General features: G+C 39.8%; 1 protein-coding gene across 6 annotated transcripts in view; it reads left to right on the top strand.

Annotated features, from left to right (window-relative positions):
- LOC114030682 (metastasis suppressor protein 1) overlaps positions 1 to 24,371 on the top strand; it is a 226,735-nt gene that overhangs the window by 178,223 nt on the left and 24,141 nt on the right. For 3 of the 6 annotated variants that reach the window (XM_027845535.1, XM_027845533.1, XM_027845531.1), the window contains exons 6-9: positions 693 to 784; positions 7,142 to 7,216; positions 17,120 to 17,131; positions 24,117 to 24,274. In XM_027845535.1, coding sequence (XP_027701336.1) covers positions 693 to 784; positions 7,142 to 7,216; positions 17,120 to 17,131; positions 24,117 to 24,274 — 337 coding nt within the window. The remainder of the gene's footprint in view (positions 1 to 692; positions 785 to 7,141; positions 7,217 to 17,119; positions 17,132 to 24,116; positions 24,275 to 24,371) is intronic. The other 3 variants (XM_027845536.1, XM_027845534.1, XM_027845532.1) reach the window with 1 other exon arrangement.

Here is a 24,371-nt window from a genome sequence, read left to right as displayed (position 1 = left end):
TTTGGGACTTTTGGACAAATCGTTCAACTGCTTTTAGCCGAAGTTTCCTCATCTGTAAAGTGGGTATGATGATAGTACCTATCTCACAGGGTTGCTGTGAGGATCAGTAATTTAAAATACTTTGTAGCCCTTAAAGTGTTATATAAATGTTAGTTATTTTCCATATTCAACATCCATTACCACAGGTAGCCAGTCAATAAACATTTATTTAGCGCCTACTGTGTGCCAGGCATTATGCTGAACCCTGGGGATACTAAGAAAGGCAAAAATTCTGTTTTTGAATACAGAATTCAAAGAGTTTACATTTTAATGGGGAAGATAACATTCAAACAACTTTGTACAGCTATGTACAGGATAAATTGGAGATAGTTAACTGAGGGGAGTTTCCAGAATTAGATTGTGAGCTCCTTGAAGGCAGGGACTGTCTTTTGCCTCTTTTTGTATCTCTAATGCTTAGCAGAGTGCCTGATATATAGTTGGTGCTTAATACCTGTTTCTTGATCAATTGATTGATTGAATTAAAGGGGATCAGGAAAGGCTTCCTGTGGAAGGTGGAATTTTTAGCTAGAACTTGAAGGAGGTTGGGATCTCACTATGTTCATAGCAGCTGCAAATCTGAAAAGCTGTTGAGGTGAGGGGAAGTTTGAGGCATTTTCCGACATGAAATTTTTTTTATCTTTTTATGGTAAAAGTGCTTTAATTGATTGCCTGATAAACCCACTTCAAGAACAGATGGAAGAATGGAAGAAAGTGGCCAACCAACTGGATAAAGACCACGCAAAAGGTATTTCTTGTGTGTTCTGTGGTTGTTTGGGATATGTCTGGGTGAGTGGCATCCAGTGCCTCTCTGTTCATCAGAATATCTGCTGGAGTCTAGCAGTTGCCTGGTCTTGTGCTGGGGACTGCAGAATGAGGCAAGGAACTGATCCCGCAGCAAGCTAATAATGTCTGAGAATAACCAACTAGGTGGTATTTCTTGGGAGAGGGGGTAAAAAAGGTAAAAAGCAAATACCTTAATCCTCTAGTAGCTTTGGTGAAAATTGGCTCAATTAGACTCAAATCACAGCAGGTGAAGTACTACAGTAAGACATTTCAGGTGACTTCCAATGCCAAGATGGTGGGGTGAGGAGGGAACCTCCCAAATTCCCTTCCAAATGACTGGAAAACTGCCTTAGAATTGATCTAGGAGCAGAGGCATCTTATGAGCCTGGCAGGAAAAGTCTATCTCACTGAGATGGGAGGGTAGCGAGGGTCAAGAGCAGCAGCCAGCCTTACAACAGGGGGCCTGCAGCAAGGCTCCAAGCCTGGGGCAATCCACAAAGCCCCTCCCTCCTGCAGACCAGCAGCCCCCTAGGCAAGTGAGCAGTCTGTGCAGTACAGCAAGGTCCCATTCCAGGAAGCCCATCCCCAGCACAAGCCACCAGTGAGGCCTTGACCCCATTGTTGACCAGTAGTGAAGCCCCACCCCAGGGCTGGGCAGTATCACCCTGCCCCTGGAGCCTTCCAGCGGAGAGACTCTGTTTCTATAACAACCCAGCAGTAGGGCCCTACCCCTCAGATAGATCAGCAACAAAATTATTTCTCTAGGGCCTGCTAGCAGAGAGCACCTGTTTCCATAGCAACCTAGCACCAAGGCTCCGACCCCTGGGACAGACCATCAGCAAGATTCCCTCCCCTAGGGCCAGCCACCAGAAGGACTCTGTTAGTGTTGTCAACCCAGCAGCAAGGCCCCATCACTGGAACAGGCCAGCAGCTAAACCCCGCACCCAGGAGAGGCCAACAGGGAGGTCTCACCACTGAGTACAAGCCAGAAAGGAAGCCTACCCTCCAGAGAAGGCAAGCAGCTAAGCCCTGAAGCCCAGTGAAAGCCATCAAGTAAGACCCCAGAGTCCTAGCACAAAAAGCTTGGGACAGTGCAGGACCAGAGCCTAACTTTCACATAAAAACACCAAGTCACAAAAAAAGGCAGAAAAAATGAGCAAAAAAAAACCAACACCAAAAAAAGAGCTTGACTATAGAAAGTTACTATGGTGATAGGGAGGATCAAGGCATAATCTTTGGCTGCTTGTGAAGTCTCAAAGAAAAATGTAATTTCATGTCAGGCCCAAAAGGAATTCTTGGAAGAGCTTAAAAAGGATTTTAAAAAGCAAATTACAAGCACAAGAAAAATTGGGAAAAGAAATGAGAGTAATGTAAGAGAATCATGAAAAAAGTCAATAGTGTGAGAAAAGATACACAAAACTCTATCCAGAAGAATAACTCCCTAAAAATAGAATTGGCTAAATGGAAAAGGAAATACAAAAGTTAACTAAAGAGAATAATTCCTTAAAAATTAGAATTGAACAAGTGGAAACTAATAACTATGACACATCAAGATAAGACAAAACAAAATCAAAAAAGTAAAAAAAAAAAAAAAGAAAATGTGAAATTTCTCATTGGAAAAACAACTGACCTAGAAAATAGATTCAGGAGAGATAATATAAGAATTATTGGACTACATGAAAGCCGTGACAAAAAAAAAAGCCTGGACAACATCTTTCAAGAAATTATCAAAGAAAACTGCCCTGATATATTAGAACCAGAAGACAAAATAAAAGTTGAAAGAATACACCGATTGCTACCTGAAAGAGATCCCAAACTGAAAACTCCTAGGAACATCGTAGCCAAATTCTAGAGCTCATAGAACAAGGAGAAAATATTGCAAGCATCCAAAAAGAAATAATTCAAATGTTGTGGAGCTATAGTCAGGATTACCTAAGATTTAGCAGCTTCCATATTAAAGAACCAGAGGGTTTGGAATATGATATACTAGAAGGCAAAGAAGTTAGGATTACAACCAAGAATCACCTACACAGCAAAATTGAGTGTAATGTTTCTGGGGAAAAGTGAATATTTAACGAAATAGATGACTTTCAAGCATTTTTAATTAAAAGACCAGAGCTGAATAAAAAATTTGACCTCCAAATACATGACTCAAGGGAAACATAAAAAGGTAAAATAGAAACAAGAAAGAGAAAACATAAGAAATTCAGTAAGGTTAAAACTGTTTATATTTCTATATGGCAAGATAATATTTGTAACTCTTAATAACTTTATTACTGTAAGAGAAATTAGAAGGAATATATGTAGACAGAGGGTATGGATATAAGGTGACTTTGATGGGATGATACCCTAAAAAAATGAAGAGGTGAGAAAGAAAGTTGCACTGGAAGGAAAGGGAGAGATTGCAAGAGGTAAATTATCCTACATAAAACAGGCATGAAAGAGCTATTATAATGGAGGAGAAGCTGGGGGGGTGGGCGCGGCAGGCAAAGCTTAAACCTTACTGTCATCAAAATTGGCTCAAAGAGGGAATAACATACACAGTTGGATATAGAAATCTGTCTTACCTTTAAGAAAGTAAAAGAGGATGGGGATAATAGAAGAGGGAGGGAGGACTGATAAAAGAGAGGTCATATTGAGAAGGCAGTGATCAGAAGTAAAACACTTGTGAGGAGGGAAAAGATGGGAGTAAGAGAAAGGGGAATACAACAATAGAAAAATAGCATGGAGGGAAATACACAGTTAATTATCATAACTATAATTCACATAACCTTGTGAATGGGATGAACTCACCCCTAAAACCAAAGCAGATAGCAGAATGGATTAAAAACCAGAATCCTACATTATGTCATTTACAAGAAGCACATTTGAAGCAGAGAGACACACACAGGGTAAAGATAAGGGGCTGGAGTGTAATTTATTGTGCTGCTGCTGAAGCAGAGAAAGCAGGAGTAGCAGTCATAATCTCAGACAAAGCAGAAACAAAAATAAATCTAATTAAAGGAAATAAAGAAGGAAACTGTATCTTGCTGAAAGGTACTGTAGACAATGAAGTCATCATTACTAAATATATATGCACCCAATGGTGTAGCTCCTAAATTGTTGAAGAAGTTGAATGAGTTACAAGAAGAAATAGATAAAGCTATACTAGTGGCGGACCTCAGCTTTACCCTCGCAGAACTAGATAAATCTAACCAAAAAATAAACAAGAAAGAAGTTAAGGAGATGAATAAAATTCTGGAAAAGTTAGATATGATAGCTCTCTGGAGAAAATTGAATGGGAATAGAAAGGAATATACCTTTTTCTTAGTAGTACATGACACCTACACAAAAATTGACTATGTATTAGGACACAAAAACCTCACAACCAAATGCAGAAAAGCAGAAATATTAAATACATCCTGTTCAGATCATAATGCAATAAAAATTACATTCAATAATGGTCAGTGGAAAGGGAGATTAAAAATTAATTGGAAATTAAATAATCTAATCCTAGAAAACAAGTGAGTCAAAGAGCAAATCATAGAAATAATAGATAATTTCATTAAAGAAAATGACAACAGTGAGACAACATACCAGAATTTATGGATGCAGCCAAAGTGATCCTTAGGGGAAAATTTATATTTCTAATTGCTAACATCAATAAAATACAGAAAAGGCACTTCCATTTATAGAAGAGGAAGCTAAGGCTGAGGCAGGTTTAATTATTTGCTCAGAATCAACCAGATAATGTCAGAGAGAGAATTTGAGCTTATATCTCCCTGACTCCTAGCCCAACCCTGTATCCACTGTTCCAAGATTATATATCAATAGGAACTGGAGATCTTGTTCGCTTTTGGCATAGCCTTTTGAGAACCCAGAGTTACTAGCATACCACCATGAGGCATTGGAGGAAGACTTTAAGGAGGATTTTTATGTAGATTAATTTAATGAGCTTGGATTAATCCTTGGTTTCACCAGGAAAGCCCAAGCTTTATCAGGCCCTACCAAGGTAGAAGAAATGGGTGAAGTGAACTACATTATCTGTGAAGGATGAACCTTGCCAAATTCCAAGTTCTTCAGCAGATTGGACACAAGTGATTAATTGTTCAGGCATGGCAACTCTCAGAATATCATCTGTATTAAGGCGTGAAGGGATTTAGTTAAGTCTTGATGGAAGGGGAGTACCCATACTGATAAGATCATAAATCATTAAAGTACTGTGGTGTAAACCACTCTTCATCTTGGAATTCTCTTCCTCATTTACCATTGTCTCTATTTGGTAAAGCTAATCTCCAATGACCAAATTATAGTTTTATATGACTTAGTCCTAGATGACCATCAAGTCCAACTTTCTTGTTTTACATATAAGGAAAATCGAATCCCAGAGAAATTACGTGACTTACCAAGGATCATACAGTTTATTCCTTGGACTTCTTCCCCATTAGCTGATTACACCTTTGAATCAAGTATTTGTTAAGCTCCTACTATATGTCAGACACTTTGCTAGGCACTAGGGATAGCAGTAGAGAGAACAAAACATCGCCTACTCTTGAGAAACTTCCTTTCTGGCTTTTCCCAAATTGCTCATGTCTACTTTATCCTTAAAAAAACCCTCACTGGATCCTACCATCTCTGCTGGCTACTGTCCTATCACACAAGGTGCCTTCTATCTTTTTGCTCACTCACTTCTAGACCCTCAGCAGTGTAACTTCTGATTTTATCATCCAACTACTAACTTCCCTGTCTAAAGAGACCAGTCACTCTCGGTGACTGTTTCTTAGTCCTCTTCCATCTTGACCTCTCCCCAGTCTCTTATCCTTTTGAGTACCTTCTCTTCTGGTATAGTCTGTCCTCCCTAGGTTTTTGTGATACTACTCTCTTCTGGTTCTCCTCCTGCTGATCCATTTTGCTTCTTCTTAGTTTCCATTAAGTGCAGGTATTCCCTAAGTCTCTGTCCTTGACCCTCTTCTAACCCTGTACTCCTTCTCTTGGTGATCTCATGAGCTTCCATGGATTCAATGATTATCTTTATGCAGATGCTTCCCAAATCTAGACATCTAGCCCTAGTCTCTTTCCTGAACTCCAGCCCCTTGTTGGAGCAGCTAAGTGGTGCTGTGGATAGAGTTCTGGGCTTGGAGGCAGGAAGAATTATCTTCATGAGTTCAAATGTAACCTCAGACACTTACTAGCTATGTGACCCTGGGCAAGTCATTTAACCCTGTTCGCCCTAGTTTTCTCATCTGTAAAATGAGCTGGAGAAGGAAATGGCAAACCATTCCAGTGTCAAGAAAAAAATGGGGTCACAAAGGGTCAGACACAACTGAACAGCAACGAAAGTCCCTTATGACCAACTGTCTCTTTTGGCCATCTCAAGGTAGATGCCCCATAGGCAACTCAAACTCAACATGTCCAAAACAGAAATCTTTATCTTTTCTCCCAAATCGTTTCCTTTTCTCAACTTTTCTGTTACTATTAAGGGTAACTTAACTCAGAAGCCAAACTTCTGAGTTACCTAAGATTCAACCTTGGTGCTGTCCTCAACTGCTCGATCTTACTCACCCCCCATATCTGATCTGTTGTCAGTTTTTATCATTTCTAACTTCACAACTAGTCTTCTCCACTCACACAGTCATAACCCTAGTATAGGCCCTCATCACCTGTTGCCTGGACTATTTCAGTAGCCTTCTAATTGGCCTCCCTGCCTTAGGTCTTTTCCCCATTCTAGGCCATCCTCCACTTAACTGCCAAAGTAAATTTGACCTTGTCACTTTTTTATCTCAATCCCCTCTCAAAGTCAACAAATACCAGTGGATTCTTTTTACCTCTGGGATCATATTTGAAATCCACTGTTTTACTTTTAAAGCCTTTTATAATCTGACTCAATTTACCTTTTTTGTCCTTCATGAACTGTACAGTCTAGCTCCTCGGACCTGCTTACTTTTCTTCACATGTGACCTTCCATTTCCCAACTCAAGGACTTTTCACTGGCTGTACCTGTATGCCTAGAATATACCTGCCCTCCTTACCTCTGCTTCCTGGCTTCCATGACCTCCTTTAAGACTTGGTTCAAATTCCATCTTCTGCAAAAGGCCTTCCTCATCCCTCTTACTTCCAGTGTCTTCCTTCTGTTGATTATCTCCAGCTTACTCTGTCTTGGATTTAATAACTCCTCTGTTTCAAAATGTTAACCTAAGGTATTTTTTTTACAGTAATCTATGCATAAAATTGTTAATCGGTTATGTTGTATTATTGAACTTTTCACCACAAAGTAAATATTTGTTCCCTATTGACATTTTTCAAGTTGAAGTATACTAAAAACCCTCTCTATTTTTTTAAGAGTACAAGAAAGCTCGCCAAGAGATAAAAAAGAAGTCATCAGATACACTGAAACTTCAGAAGAAGGCCAAAAAAGGTAATCCTTACAATTCCATCACTGATATTTTCACATGAAGAAAATGATGGCAATTTTCTATCTGAAATGTGAAAAATATTTAATTTTCTGGGATATGTTCTGTATAATGTCCCACTTCCTACATGTCCACATGTGGTTAAACAGAATTTGGACCTCTAGGTACAGAATTTATATTAATGTAAGGCGTGATTAAAACGATGTATGATTTTTCTTCTTTTTGTCTTCAAAAGCTGACAATATCTCTGCCTATTGTGCAGGGTAATGAAACCTATAAATTTCCTAGAAGCCTTGGGATAATGCATAAAAGCCTTTATGCAAATGTTCAGTAGTAATTATAGCAGAAATCATCCTATTTTCTCCTCCATCTTTCACAGCCTATAATCTCCTAACCCTCTATTAAATCTTGTAAGATTCATAAAATGACTGCAATGGAAGCCGGATGTTGTTTCTGGGATGGCTTGCAATTATACACATAGCACTTGGTAATATGAAGGCACATTACAAAACAGCCTCAGCAAGGGCTTACCTTACTTTCCGATCACTTTCCAAGCATTGTTCTGCATCCATTCCACATCCAGGTCCATGACAGATGATTGGCTCTGTGTATCATGTATCAAAGCTTCATTTGTCCCTAGTCTGTTTTGTATAAGATACTGAACCAGCTAACAAGAAGGAGTCTCCTTTGAAAAGGCGTCACTGAGAATAGGACCTTGGGGTGAGCAGGGAAAAAGACTTAAAATGTTTCAGTAATTCAGAGAAGTTTTCATGATCCATAGAATCCCATCATATTAGAGTTGGAAAAGAACCATAGAAATCATCTAGTCCAAGTGTTCTTAATGTAGAGTCTATGAAGTTGGGTTGTTTTTTTTTATATTTCAGTAACTGTATTTCAATATAATTGACTCCTTTTGTAATCCCATGTATTTTATTGAACATATTTTAAAACATTCTAAGAATGGATCTGGTCTATAAACTTCACCAGATTGCTAAAGGGGTCCATGCCACAAACAAAGCTAAGAAGCCCTATATTAGTCTGATCTCGTTTTATGGAAGAGGCATAGGCTCTTCCTATGAAGGAGGAGCTGAAATGTAGAGAGGTGAGTGACTTATCCAAGGTCACACAGCCATTACTTGGCAGACTTAGTTTGAGCCCTGTGTTCTTTCTCCTCTTTACTGGAGAAAAGGACCTTCAGGAACTTGTGGTAGAATTATCCTTGAAGCTGCCCTGTGGGTAAATTCTTGAGATATTTGTTAGTACTTTATGCAGAGTGACTTTAAATTAATGAGACTTTTAAAAAAATATGTGGCTTATGAGGATTGGTTTCTTTACATTATCCTCATACCACTTATTTCTTACTCATGATTAGACTGAGACTTCTGAGGTGAACCTTTCTAAAGATCATTAATATTTTCTTTTCAACTAGATCTACGAATAGGAAAGAAAGTAATATAAATCCAAACCACCAAAAAACAAGAGAATGTGCAGTTGAGACACTAATTGGAACCTTCAGTGTTCTTGCTTGGGAGAGAGCAAACATATGGATTTAGAATTGGAAGGAATTCCAGGGGTCATCTAGTCCAAACCCCTCATTTTCTAGGTCAAGAACTGAAGCTTAAGTTATAGGATCATTAGATCGAGAACTGGAAGGGAAATCAGGGGCCAGCTCCCCTCCCCATTATATAGATGGGGAAACCAAACTCCAAAGAGGTGAAATCATTAAGGTCACACAGGTAAGTGAGAGAACAAAAGTTGGCACTCAGATTCTCTCCTTCCAGATCCAGTATACTCCTCTGCCACTCCGAGCCTTTTTCAAGGTCACACAGGCAATAAGTAAAAGTGCTGGAGTTCAAACCCAGGACTTCAGGCTCCAAATCTAACTCTCTTTCCACCTTCAATTACTTTTGATGTTTTTAAATCACAAAGTCTGGTCCTTCAGGTAATAGGTACATAGCTCCTCACTTAAAATAATAGATTTAAATGTAGAAGAGATCTTAGGGGTCATCTAATCTTACCTCCTAAATTTCCAGATAAAGAAACTGAAGCCCAGAGAATAAAAGTGATTTTCCCAAGGTCACTTGGACATTGGTCACCTTAATCTCAGTGCCTTTCCTCTGAGATTACCCATAATTTATCCTGTATATATCTTGTTTATACCTAGTTGTTTGCCCATTGTCTCCTCCATTAATTGAGAGTGGGCACTTCATTGTTTTTTTGCTTTTCTTGGTATCCCCAGTGTTTAGCACAGTGCCTAGTACGTAGTAGGCATTTGATAAATGCTAGTTGACTGATAGACTAGTTAAACTTTCTACAATTTAAGTCATTCTAGGATCTTTATGGAATGAGAATAGGAAGAAAAACAAAATCCCAGGTACTTGTCCAGTCAGACACTTTTCAACATAGTAAGCATCTATCAAGTGCCTACTATGTGTCAGGCACTGTGCTAAGTCCTGACGATACAAAGAAAAGCAAAAACATGATGCCTGCCTTCAAGGAGCTTACATTCTAATGGGGGAGATGACATGCAAATAAGCATGTACCTACTAGGTACATCCAGTGTAAATGGAAAATAATCTCACTGGAGAGGCACTAGCTAGCAGTAGAAAGACTCAGGAAAGGCCTCTTGCATAAAGTGGAATTTGAGCCAAGTCTTGAAAGGAAGTCGGAGACAAAAGGAGATTCTTTTGAGATGCAATGTTTATTGAAGCGTTATCCTCCAACCTGTCTTCGTCCCTACTTTAATATTAATTACCTTCTAGAGATAGAGTGCTCCCAATCTATTTGTTTTGATTTGGAAATTTTTCCTTTCCTATTTTTGAAGATTGTTCCAAGTAGGACGTAATAATTTTTCCCCTACAACTCACAAGTAACAGGCATTTGTTAATGTGTCTGCCTCAATTCACTGCATATCCCTCCATCTCCTAATCCCCCACTCTGAACTCATCTAGTGCTTTAGGAACTGAGAGCTAGAGGAAATGGGTATGAAAACAAATCTGTCTGAATCCACTTTTCAGAGATTCTTAAAAGTGTCAGAAGGTCCTTAATCCATGGAGGAAACTGACCAGATTCTCCCATTTGACACTGATTTGGAAATCACAGATTTATACTTAATGGAACATTTAAATCATTCCCCAAGTATTCATTGAGAAGGTACTTCGTGCCCAGATGTGCTGGATGCTTTTAAGTTTAGAAGAAAAGTGTAAGAAACATCCCTTGTCTTTTTCTAGGAAAAAACAACAACATTGCAAGGGAAAATAACTGACAAACAGATGACTATTCTCTTCTCCTCACTGCTGCTTTCTTACCAAAAAAGTCCCTTATTAAGAAATTAAAAGGAATTAAATTTAATTTAATTTAAATTAAAATGTTAGGTATGATGTGAAATAATAAACTATGATAGGTTTTAAGAAGGTTTTTATGATTTTGTGTGTCTAAAATTTGTGAAGTTATTTAACCTATGTTTAAAAATGTAATTTGTTTTTAAAGTAAAAAATGGCCTGAGTTCCACCCATTCATATTTCCTATAGATTTTCAGATATTCAAATACCTCCAGTTTCTCCTGACCATTGATTAACTGGCTCTTTTTAAATAGATCTACACAAAAGAATGGAAGCCCATCCCATCGAAACTGGGGGACCATCTTTTTGTTTTCTTTATACTCAGCACCTAGGACAGTTCCTTGCACAGCCTGGGCTACTTATAAGTGTTTGCTGAATCAGTGTGTTTTAACAGGGATACTGGGAACTAGAGGTTGACACCCATGTCTACTGGTAATATTAGTAATACTTTATAGGAGGTCAAAGGTCAATAATATTGACTGCTGAAAAAATATTTAAATGCCATTATGTGTAATATTAGCACTTTAAGGTAGTGAAAGCAAGGCCGTGTGGCAAAGCAGACAGCATGAAGATTAGCCCTGGAATCAGGAATACTTAGGTTCAGGCTGGACCTCAGATATATACTAGCTGTGTGATCCTGGGCAAGTCACTTAACCTTAAATTGTCCCCAGGCTACTCCATAAGAGTAGGTATGGATGGTTTGTTGATTGGCATTGACGAATGGAATTTCTGTGTAAAGAGTTGAGGACCATCCCTACATTCCTGCCCTGAAAATATGAAACCTTAGTGGAAAGGGAGGCCACTCTAAGTGAAATATGTCTACCAGGGTAATTGTAAGAGCTTGTAGGTTTTGAGCTAAGAGGGTTATGCTAAGGCTATGAAATATTCTGTCTCCTCATCTCCACCTCTTCACTTCCTTCAGGTCTCAGCTAAATCCCCCACTTCTGTGAGAAGTCTTTTGTGATGGCCCTTAGTGCCAACTCCTTCCCTCTGTTGATTACCTCCAATTTATCCTATATTTGTCTTGTTTTTACACTGTTGCTTTCATGTCATCTCCCCCACTTGACAGTGATGTCTTGAAGAGCAGAGACTGTCTTTTGCTTTTCTTTGTATCTCCAGTATTTAGCATAGTGCCAGATACACATAGTATGTGCTTAATGAATGTTTATTCACTGATTGGTTTGACAATTCTTAGCATTAAGAAAGCTTTGGGAATTTGGCAGAGATGAGGCAAGAACCCCAGTTCCAGCTCAGACCCTGATGTTAATTCATCCTTGCATCTGAATTCTGCATCCATTCTGGAGAATTTCTTTTCCTTATTTTCATGTTAGGGTCTTCTAGCCTCAGTGTCCCTTTTTCAAGACGAGAAACTCCTCGCTTGGAGGTGGACTTCTGTGTAACAGCTTGCCCAGATTACTAGGCCATCTTCACATAGAATGGGTGGAGAGCTGCAGTGATTGTCTTACGACAGGAAGAAGATCAGTCAGCTCTGGGGAAGAGAATGAGTGTCTTGATTAGCTCGATTTTTAGATGTAGTAAGGATGATGTAGAAAACAACAGGTCAGCCTTGGTTAAAAATGTTTATAAAATATATTTTCTTTTGCCTGATTTTGTGCAGTAGGGGAAGCATAATTGAATATTCCTTTGATTTAGAATCTCTTTGAATGCCTTAGGATCATCATTCTGAACATGAATTCTTTTTGTAAAAGTTTCTGAGTTTCTTTGTGATTTTGTTTATATGTAAAAGCACATAAACGGGGCAGGTAAGTGGCAGGATAGCATACTGGGCCTGAAGTTAGGAAGACCTGAGTTCAAATCCATCCTCACGCTATTCCTAGCTGTGTGTGACCTTGGAAAAGTCACTCAACCTGATTTTGCCTCAGTTTCCTCATCTGTAAAATGGAGATAATAATAGCATCTACCTCCCAAGGTGGTTGTGAGGATAAAATGAGATAATATTTGTAAAGCTCTTAGCATAGCACCTGGCCTATAGTAGGCTATATATAAATGTTCGGCTGTTGTTATTATTAGTGGTTGTGGTCGTGGTCATGGTCATGGTGGTAGTAGTAGTGGTGGTGGTAGTGGTAGTAAAAATAAGAGTGGTGGTGGTGGTAGTAGAAGTAATAGTGGTGATGGTTCTAGTAGTAGTAGTAGGTAGTAATAATGGTAGTAGTAGTAATGTAGTGATGATGTTGGTAGTAGTTGCAATAGGGGTGGTAGTAGTGATGGTGCTAGTAGTAGTAGTAGTAGTAATAATGTAGTGATGATGGTGCTAGCAGTAGTAGTAGTAATATAGTGATGATGGTGGTAATAGTAGTAGTAAAGAAGACCTGAGTTTAAATCCAGCCTTAGATACTTACTAGCTGTGTGGTCCTGGGCAAGTCCCTTAACCTCTCTGTGCTCTGGTTTCCTCATCTATAAAATGGAGAAAATAATAGCATCTACCTCCCAAGGTTGTTGTGAGGATCAAATGAGATAATAATTGTAAAGCACTTAGCAAGGTGCCTGGCACATTGTAAATGCTATATAAATGTTAGCTGTTGGCTGGTGGTGGTAGTGGTGGTAGTGGTGGTGGTGGTGGTGGTAGTGGTGGTGGTGGTAGTAGTAGTAGTAGTAGTAGTAGTATAAATGGAATGTAGGAAATTGGGCTAAACCAACTCCAGATCATATACTAGAAGTGGGTTAAAACAAGTCCTTGATATTAGTGATTTTTCATGGGTGTTTGCCTATTTCTTTTAAAAATGAATGCAGATAGAAAGTTTCAATTCATTTAAATGCCTGATCATGTAGGTTCCAGTTAATTGGGCTTTTACTATACATTCCAGCACCCCTTTAGTATTGTTCATGCAATATTCATTTTATTTAGATGAGAAATTGATAAAGCATTTCTTAAGTATTTACTGTTTAACAGTAGAGTCTTTCATATTGCATACTTCAAGAATCCATGATATAGGATCATAGCTCTAGGTTTCTAGGAGAAACCTTAGATAGAGGTCATCTATCCCAACTCTGATTTCACAGATGAGGAAATTGAGACCCAGTGAAGTAAGTGATGGTCAGCTCAGTAGTACATGGCAGAGCTGGATTTCAAGTTCAGGCCCTCTGACTATAAATCCACCATTTTTCTACCTACAGTGGTATCATGTTGCCCTTCAGTGTCTTCAGTGTTGACTTTTACCTATCTGGGTGTCCCAGGTGCTTAGCACAGGGTTTGGAACACAGTGATCACTTACTAAATGCTGTTGACTCGTATCATAGCCCTCTCTGTAACTTAGCGTAGAAGTCTCATTAAGGGTAGTTCTTTCAGGCCTTTTGAAAAATAAAAACCTGATTTAGTTGTACTCACGGTTAAATATCCTCCTGCTGTGAAAGGACAGAAGATTCAAAATTCCAGTTGGCTCAGAGGACAATGCAAAAATGCCTGGTCAGGGAAAGGGGAGGGGCAGACTACAGGTCACTATCAGCAATGAACCACGTATGAAAAGGGACATAAAATATCCCTTTGAGAAGTCTTGGGTAATCAGAAAAGGAGAGGTGGGTTGGTCATCTAGGCAGAGTGAGGGGTAGGTAACATACCCATAAGATAGTAAAAAGAACTAATGGGGGTCTTCAGTGTGTTAGGTAGGGGAAGGAGGGAAAGAAAGAGAGGAGGGAGGAAGGAAGGAAAGAAGAGAGGGAGGGTGGGAAGGGAGTGAGGGAGAGAGGAAAGAAATATTAACTCTGTGCCAGCCACTGTGATAAGTGCTAGAAAATTCAAATACAAGCAAAAAAAAGAAAAAAGAAAGACAGCTCCTGTCCTCAAGGAGCTTACATTTCAGTGGGAGAAGACACCATACAAAAGGGAATTAAAAAGGGGAGGAGGGAGGGCTGAAGGTACCTAAGTCAGGGACACAGTTGTGAAATCTGAAGAAAATCAGGACTACAGCAGGGAGTGAAATGAAGGCAGGCCAGCCTAGGCCTTTCTGCAAAACAGAGGCTCCAGGAAGTACTTCCTACTGGGAGAAGAGGGGGCAGGGCTTATGGAAAGATATTCTATGGGGGTTTGGGGGAGGAAAGGGAATGATAGGCTGTTCGAGGGCAGAGACCCCAGGCACTGAAGGGGTGATGAGCCAGTAGTACAGGGGTCATGAACGTGAGGTGCAGCGAAAGTCAGAAGAAGAGCTGGGAGGAGAATGAAGGATTGGCAGAAAGACATAGATGAATGAGCATGGCACACAATGAGATGATTATGAGGGTTCGGATTATTCCGTTAGAGGGAGTACTCCCATTGGTGAGACTTTATCGATCTATCACAATATAGAAATAACCACTGATTTTAACATAAAGCCAAGAGCAGCCCTCAGGTCTGCCTGCCAGATCACACAGTTCTATGAAAGCATGCAAACATTCTCATACCTGTAGTTTTCCCTTCAGTATTGTCTGGCTTTTCTGTGATATATTGTTGTCTTAAGAGTGCTCCTGGGACCTAGAGGATGACAGGTCGCCATCTGCCTTTGTGGCCAACAATGTTTCATAGAGAGTTAGTGATGAGAAAATAGTGACTATCCTTAATACACCTGCTCTCCAGAAATAATCATATGTGCCTTAAGAGACTCGTATAATATATTGACAGCATAGAATGGCTTTGAATAGCATCTCTTCTTCATCCTGTAGTTGGGTTTCATAATATACTCAAATTTGCCAAGAAAACTCCACATGGGGTCACAGAGAGTTGGAAACAACTGAAACAACTCAAAAACAAACTGCAGAGTAGCAAAAGGAAACTTAGAGGTTATTACTGTTATCTTCATTGTTTACATCAGTGTTAGTTATTGATAACATTGTCAATTGTTTAATATTTATTAGTCAATAATTAGTTATTAATAATAATGAGGATAGCACCTAGCATTTATAAAGCACTTTAAGGTTTGCCAAGCACTTAACAAAAATTATCTCATTTTATCCACAGAACAACCTTAGGAGATAAGTAGTATTAATTATATTTCACATTTATATAATGCTTGTTAAGATTTGGAAACTTTATATTACCTCATTTGCTTCTCACAGCAACCCTGTGAAGGTTATTATCCCTATTTTACAAATGAGGCAACTGAGGCTCAGAGAACGTCAGTGTCACAGAGCCAGTGTCTCAAGTGGGAATTGAACCCAGTTTTCCCCAGCTGCAGGTCCAGCATGCTAGCCACCATGCCACATTTCCTCCAGAAAAAGGTATACTAGTCTGGCTAGCTGTCCTTTTGAATCCTGAAGTTAACTGTCACCTTCTAACTAGAGAAGTGGGAGAGTAAGAAGCAGTTAGCCCATTTGCTTCACACCTCCTTGTCTCTCAACTGAGGAGGCCAGCAGTATATTTGTTTATTTCACTTGACCCCTCTCTTGGCCACAGTTTTCATTTTAAGATTAGTTATAATGAAACCTGTTTCAAGAATAAGCTTCTAGAAACCTAGCAGAGAAACTGTTTGTTTGTTTGTTTGTTTGTTTAGAAACTTTTTAAGGCAGAAAATGGAACCATTTTAATTAGAACCACAGGAACCAGAGGAATCATTCAAATAATTTTTCACCGGTGGAAATAAAGGGAATGCTATGAACTTAATGAAGGAATGAATACCCTTGCATCCTATTACTGAAGTTACTATACAGTACTGTCTCAGTCAGTAAGCCTTTACTAAGACATTGGGCTAGGTAAATGAAACAATCCCTGCTTTTAGTCAGTGTTGTATTGAGGAGACCGCATGACTCTGTACATACATATATATGTCCCCAGAGTCTTCATACATTTTAAGCTATTTTAATAGCTTCTAATTGCAGTGAGACTTTGGGACTATCCTGTATATGTATGGATAAAAATAAATAAATACATATGAGGTAGGAAAAAACAAAGTAGTTTGGGAGGAAAGTCACTAGCATTCAGGGGGATTAGGGAAAAAGGCTTCTTGTAGAAGATGGTCCTTCAGCTGAGTTGAAGGAAGGAAGTAGTGATTCTCCGAAATCCATACTAAAACCAAACAGGGTAATTAAGCCTTTGCTTCCATTTTGACCCTTCCTGTCTATTCTTTTCTTTCATTCCTCAGTTTACTACCCTACCTCCAAGTTTGACATTGTATTGGGGCATTATCTAACATTTCTGTTTATATATTGTAGTGAATTATAAAATATTAGAGACAGGAAGGACTTTGGTCATCTAAGTCATCTAGTTATTCTGTGCTGGACCTAAAAAAGCATCCAGTGCGACCTCTTATCTTGGAGCCTTTGTCTCTTCTTAAAAAGACTTATTTTGTTCAGAGGTAGAAAAATATTATACACATGAAGAGTAAGTTGTCACTTTATGAAAAGGACCAAAAAAAAAAGTTGACTTAAAAATATGAATCACCAGCAAGAAATTGAACCTTAAATCACCTTGCCTCCTTGGGTAGTTAAGTCCCTGTGTCATGTCAACAGAAATGCCATTCCCTGAGTTATTAACACAAGAAAGGTAGGAATAATGCTGGAATACCAGTTTGACTTTTTTATTTTCCTTTTTGTATCAATTGTGTATCCTGAACTTTCTCATCGTGTGTCCCTTCCTGCCAGCTGAAACTGTGGGTAAGTCTTCACTGGGCTGTACCTCTTGGGGCTGATCCTGGTGTGCTCCTCTCTGTGGGCTCCTCCTGGTTGTCCAGTCCCCCAGGCTGGGTACCCAGGGTCGGTTACTAACATGCAAAAATCTGTCATCCTCATTCTTAACTTCAGAATTTCAAAAGGTTTTTTAAAATGTTTTCCAGAATTCATTTTTTTTAACATAAGGCTACTTAAAATATTAACACATTAAGACATCCATTATAATAAAAGGAATTTAAACACCCTAATTCTGTGGTAGGAATAGAATTTAGGGAAAGGAGCAGTATTATTTAATCCATTGTAGTTAGAGGGGGTTATGCTGGCAGGTGGGTAGGGTGGAGGGGCTGAAATCAGAAAGAGCTGCCTCTTGAAAGAAGTAAAGGGCTATACCAGATAGAGGTAAGGATGGGGATTATTCCAGGTAAAGGGGATGGATGGTCAGTGCAAAGGCATAAAAATGGGTGATAGAGTGCCATGTGTGAGGAAAAGAGAAGCTCATTTGTCTGGACCATAGAGTCCTAGAAGCAGGGGACTGATTACTGTGTAATAAGGGTGCATAATAGATTGAAGCCAGTTTGTGAAAAGTTTTAAAGGCTAAACAGGAATTTGTATCTTATCATAGAGACAATAGGGAGACATTGGAGTTTGTTTTCATAGAGGAATGATGTGGTCAGACCCAAGCTTAAGGGGGAATCTCTTTGGCAGCTATGCAGAGGATGGATGGAGAGTGCAGAGGCTTGAGGCAGGAAGACCCAATTGGGAGGCTGCTGAGATAATCTAGGTAGAAGTAGTAATGATAGCCTGAAATAAAGTGGTGGCTATGTGAGCAGAGACTGATTGCTTGGCTGGGAAGAGAGAGAGTGAGGATTTGAGAACGGTGAACCAGAGAGACTGGAAGGGTGGTGGTGCCTTTGCCAGAAATAGTGACATTTGATAGAGGGGTGGATTTGTGGGGCAAGATAATGAGTTCTGTTTTAGACATACGGAGTTAGAGACACAAATCTGGCTCCAGCCAACCCTTCCAGGCTTTATTCTCCTGAACCTAATCTCTGGTCCAGCCAGACAGGGCTGCTTAAATGTTCCCCTCCTCCTGGCCCTTTGTTCTTCTCTTCCCCCCCCCCCCCCCCCCCCCCCGTCCTCCCCTCCACCACCTCACAACTCCCCCGCCCCTGCTCCTAGAATTCAGACCTTCCTCACCTTTACCCCTCAGACTTAGAGTCTCTGTCCTCCCTCAATACTCAAAACTTTGTAATTCTCTCAGGTGCTGCTGCCACTCCCCCTCCCCCAAATTACCTTGTATTTACTTTGTATACATTTTGCATTCTCTTCTATCCCTCATTCAGCGTGTATTTCTTAAATGCCTACTATGTGGCAGGCAGTATTCTGGGGACTGGAGATGTAAAAGAAACTATGTGTACAAGTTGTATTTAGAATGTAATAGAATGTAAACCTGGCTTTGTGTCACCGTGGTTTGGTAAAGTGACTGGCAGATATTCAGTTGGCATTTAATAATCACTTGTTGATTTATTTAGAGCTGGAAGGGATTATCCTACACTTTAGGATGAGGAACCTGAATCCTAAAGAGAAAAGAGCCCCACAAGTAACAGCAGAAAGCCGGGATAGGAATCCAGGGTCTTTGTCTCCAAATCCAGCCCTCTTTCTGCTCCCTCAAGGGAGCCAAATTCAGCTCTCCAGAATTAGAGTTTTGCCTATAAGAATATACTTCTGGGATTCATTTGTTGGAAAGGTGAGAATGTTCTTCATGCCAAATTTCCCCACAGCATTCATGAGGGAAGGGAGTTCTAGGGGAGAAGTTGTATTTGTCAGGAGGACAAACCGAGGAATGATCTGCCTGGCTTAAATAAATAGTTGTTTGCTTCTAGGAGCCCAAGCCAAATGTAGTTGTTTCCTAAGCCAGCAGCAGTGATTCCAAGTATCAGAGATGGGTGGCTTATTGGTTTAAGGGAATTATTGACAACATCACGTCCAACCAAACAACACCCTTTATCTGCCTGATTTGCTGTAACTTTTTAGAACTTGGCTAAGAGTTTGAATCACTGCATTGTTGGCACTGGGGATCATCGCATAAGGGTATAGAATTGTGCCATGGAAAAGAATTGATAGTAATTAATGGCATATATGTTTTTCATGAAATAGGGAAAGTTCTATTAATGAGTAATCTGCTATTTGGCATATTAAAAGATCAAAAAAATTAGATGAGGATGGTTCAGGTTGCTTCTTAGACTTCTTTATAATAACAAATGAAAAGATTTTTTTAAAAAATCTTGTATTCACATTCCCAGAATCATTTTGGCCATTTAACTATAGCCTTCTAACATTTGCCGCTTTCTAGGGGCAGATTTGTGGTAGGTAGGTGTGTTTCTTAAGAACATAGTTGGGGCAGCTAGGTGGTGGAGTGGATAGAGCTATGGCCTTGTAGTCAGGAGGACCAGAGTTCAAATCCGGCCTCAAACACTTGACACTAGCTATGTGACCCTGGGCAAGTCACTTGACCCCAGTTGCCTCACCAAAAAACAAAACAAAAGAACGTAGTTGCTCCCCTCTGTGCTTATAATGGCAAAGAATAGTTATTGATAATTAAAAATGTTCTACTACCTTCAGAAGGCAGCCTTGGCCTTGTTATTCTGGATTTCCTTTCTTTGTATGTAGAAAGTCTTTTGCCTCAGAGTGAAATCTGGCTTTATATTTTATTATGTCCTACAGTAAAATCAGCACGCTGGCCCAGGCATGTCTACCAAGCTTCAGATTTCTCAGACAACTCCTTTGGTGGCCTTTGACCAACTAACAGCTTGCTCTTAGGGTTGATGGGCAAAGTAACACAGAGTCTTTTCATACGTAAGGTTTTTAGCTTCTGGCAATTTGTTCCCCAGAGTTCACTGCCAGTGCAGAAGAACTTTTGCAAACTGCTCTTGTTTTGAAAAATGCACCATTCTTCATGAATAATCTAATTAGAAATTTGAAGAAATAGGCACCCATGGACAATGTTTTTCTGTGTCTGTCCCTAAGGGGAAGATGGTGTATGCCTTCCCATTTGAGGAGTTACTCTCCTGGTCATCCATCAGAGTTCTGTCAGTACTTTTCTCACCACCTCCTGGCTTTCTTCAAGTCTCAACTAAAATCCCACCTTCTACAGGAAGCCTTTCCCAATCCTTTTAAATTCTAGTACCTTTCCTCTGGTGATTATTTCCCATTTATCCTGCATAGAACTTGGTGGGTGTGGGTGTGTGTGTGTGTGTGTGTGTGTGTGTGTGTGTGTGTGTCTGTGCCTGTGCCTGTGTCTGTGTGTGTGTTTGCTTGTTGTCTCCCCATTAGATTGTAAACCCTTCCTTTGAGTCCCTTTGTATCCTCACTGCTTACTTACTGATTGTTAACTATTTGTACTTGATAGTATTTTATTTTTTCCAATTACATGTAAAACTAGTTTTCTACATTCATTTTTGGAAGATTTTGAGTTCCAGACTTTTCTCCCCTCTCCTTTCCCTCTCCCCTCCCCAAGACAGCAAGCAATCTGATATAGACTATACATGTATAATCATGTTAAACATATTTCCACATTAGTCATGTTGTGAAAGAAGAATCAGAACAAAAGGGAAAAACCACGAAAAAGAAAAAACAAAAAACAAAGATGCTTTGATCTACATTCAGACTCCATAGTTCTTTCTCTGGATGTGGATAGAATTTTCCATCACGAGTCTTTTGGAATTGTCTTGGATTTTTGTGTCACTGAGAAGAGCTAAGTCCATCATAGTTGATCTTTACACAATGTTGCTGTTACAGTGTACATTATTCTCCTTGTTCTGCTCACTTCACTCAGCATCAGTTCATGTAAGTTTTTCCAGGTTTTTCTGAAAATCTGCCTGCTCATCGTTTCTTATAGAACAGTAGCATTCAATTACATTCATATACCACAACTTGTTTAGCCATTCCCCAATTGATGTGCATCCCCACAATTTCTAATTCTTTGCCACCACAAAAAAAGAGCTGCTATAAATGTTTTTGTACATGTGGGTCCTTTCCATTTTTTATGGTCTCTTTGGAATACAGACCTAGTAGTGGTATTGGTGGATCAAAGGGTATGCACAATTTTATAGCTCTTTGGGCATAATTCCAAGTTGTTTTCCAGAATGGTTGGATCCGTTCACAACTCCACCAACAATGCGTTAGTATTCCAATTTTCCCACATCTTCTCCAACATTTATCATTTTCCTTTTCTGTCATGTTAGCCAGTCTGATAGGTGTGAGGTGGTACCTCAAAGTTGTTTTAATTTTCATTTCTCTAATCAGTAGTAATTTAGAACATTTTTTCATATGACTATGGATAGCTTTAATTTCTTCATCTGAAAACTGCCTGTTCATAATCTTTGACCATTTTTGATTATTAAATATTGACCTGAGTTGGCAACCGAAACACTGGAAACATGGTTCATTCATTCATTCATTGATTCAATAATTTATTAAGTTCCTACTCTGTGTCAGGCACTGTGCATACAAAGACAAAATCAAAACAGTCTTTGCCTATAAAGAATGTACATTCTGATAGGGAGAACATATACACAAATGAGTAAATGCAAAGCATAAGCAGTTTGGAGTCAAAGACTGGAGACTTCCTTCTCAAGACTTTCTTTTTTCCTTTCTTTTTCCTTTCTCTTCCGATTGTCCGCTCAGCCTGGAATTCTCTAATTAATTCAGCGTTATATCTTTTAAGGGCACGAATGCATACAGGATTAGATGGGATTTTGCAGCAATATCATGAATCAAGATATCACAGTTAATTGTGTATTAAACTATGTTTCTAAAACTTAATTTATGTGCAGTTAGGCTAATGGGTGTTAAAAACTAGGATCTTAGCCACGATCAGGTACTGTTTCTGTCACGATACGTGATTGCTCATAATTGTAGATTTAGAAGGGACTTTATTAGGCTAGCCTAGATTAGGCCTCTCTATCTACAGGTAGGTCACAGTCAAAGCTCAGCAGACACAAGATTTCCTGGTGTACATTTCAAAATGTGCCCAGAAAAGATCCCATATCATCCTCACGTGTGTGTTTGGTCGTTTTGCTGTGAGTTCTTTAAACCTGGTCTGCATCCTCCCTAGAGGCAGTATGACATATAGTAGGTAGAAAGCTGTTTTCATAGTGAGGAAGAACTCCAGGAGTACCTCTTATTCATACTGACTGTGTGTTCCTGGGCAAGTCACCTACCTTCAGCACTCCCAAGCAACCCTCTGAGGCTATACATTCCCAGGAGAATGTCAGTCTGAATTTGTAAAGGAAATTCTTCACAGGGAACTCCCCACCCCAATGAAAACATAGGACTAGTCCAAGAAAATTTTTTAAAATCTCCTATTATAAATTAAAAATCTCTCTATTCTGGAGTATTTTGTTCAGATCTGGGTACCGCATTGTAGGAGGGTCACCAGTGAACTAGAGAGTGCAAAGGAGAAAAGCCAGGATGGTGAAGGAAATCTGTGTTGTGGGAATTCTTGTTCATGTAGGAGTTGAACCAGATAGGCTTTGAGGTCCCTTCCAACATGTTGATTTTGTGATTCATTAGGGGTAATCTTATAAAAACCCCTCTGCAAATCATAACCCTTCATGGATGTGAGCAGACTTGCTCCCCAGCCTTCTTTAAATTAAATATTTTCTAGGAAATGAATCACACAGTTGGAAAAGGACTTAAAATGTCATGTTTTGTGTAACCCATACTGAGGCAAGGACCCCCTACCATCTCCAGACATCTTGAGGTAGTCATCTATCCTCCACTTAAAGACTCATAGTGATGGGCAACTCACTACCTTTTTTGAAGGATCCTGTTCCACTTTGAGAAAGCTAATTATTAGGATTTTTTCCCCCTTAATCAAGCATAAATTGGCTTCCTCACAGCTTCTCCCTGTTTTCTGAGTTCTTCCTCTACCATCAAGGAAAGCTGAACTCTACCTTCCTGTGGACTAGTGATCCCACACCTGCTGGTTTTATTTCTATTCTTTAGGGCCAAATACAATAGATGAGCCCTCTTTCACGTGACTTTCTCCACATAAAACTGAGAACCCCAAAATATTCAGACTGCTTCCTATCATTCCTAGGAAATTTCATTCCTGAACTTTTGTAGCACCTTCTCTGGCCATCTCTGGTCAGTGTGAATAGTTTCTTGTGGTCAAGATGGTCATTTGGGTGAATTGCTGTTTTTGTGTTTCCTGTATCCTTAGGCCTCCTCAGGCAGACAGAAGGAAAGGCAAAGTGTTCCCACTGTTTTATTGCTTCATTCATTCCCCAGTTTGTGTGTCCTTGGGAAAGGAGTAAAAGTTTGTAGATGGTTTACATGGCTAAGAGTTTAGCAAACAAAACCTCAGGCTCTGGAGAGATCTTAAAGTTTCTTCCCTATGAAGGGAACGGAGTGCGGGCCTCTTTGTTATTAGGTCTGCTTTATAGAAAACTCATTCCGTTCATCTCCAGAGGGGCATTAAACCAGCCAGCAGTTCACAATGGACTCCCAAGCCGAGATGGCTGAAAATCCCTTTTTGTTCCCAGAGATATTTACTGGTGGTACAACAGAGAATCCCCTGGGTGAGACTGGCGCAGTAGAGCTAGCTTGTATCTGCTTTTGGAAATGTCAACAAAGGCCCTCCTTGTTCACTGAGTGGAGTCCCTTTGGCCGTCAGCATCCTGGAGAGAGCTCATCTGCCAGGTTCCTAGGTCGCAGCAATGGGTTGGCAGAGGGTTCTGTCGTGAGGGAAGCTGTGAGAAGGGCCAAGTGAGGTAGTTTCATCTTCCTAAACCTACTTACACGCTTACCTTCAGACACAGGAAATTAGAAGGCTCTCATCCCAGGCAGTGATCTAATGGGGCTAACCTTGATTTAAACAAGAACCCAGGGGGTGAAGGGGTTGGAGTGAGAAGCAGCTGTATGAAATTCAGCAAAACCTGTTTGTGGCTTTCCTTTTTACACGCAGGAAGAGGAGATATCCAACCTCAATTGGACAGCGCGTTGCAAGATGTCAATGACAAATATCTTCTGCTGGAAGAAACTGAAAAACAGGCAGTCAGAAAGGCCCTGATTGAGGAGCGTGGCCGATTCTGTGCCTTCATTTCAATGCTACGGCCAGTGATTGTAAGTTGGGTTAAAAGTCCTGGAAGGTTTACATTGCCTATGGGTTGAAGGTCTTGCTTTATAAGGAGGGGGTAGTTTGTTGCAGCTTTAAAAAAAA

This window comes from Vombatus ursinus, unplaced genomic scaffold, assembly GCF_900497805.2.
Source record: "Vombatus ursinus unplaced genomic scaffold, bare-nosed wombat genome assembly UNPS02014973.1, whole genome shotgun sequence".
Lineage (NCBI taxonomy): Eukaryota > Metazoa > Chordata > Mammalia > Diprotodontia > Vombatidae > Vombatus > Vombatus ursinus.
The sequence above is the reverse complement of the archived record's forward strand: the minus strand, read 5'-3'. Positions and strand labels throughout refer to the sequence as shown.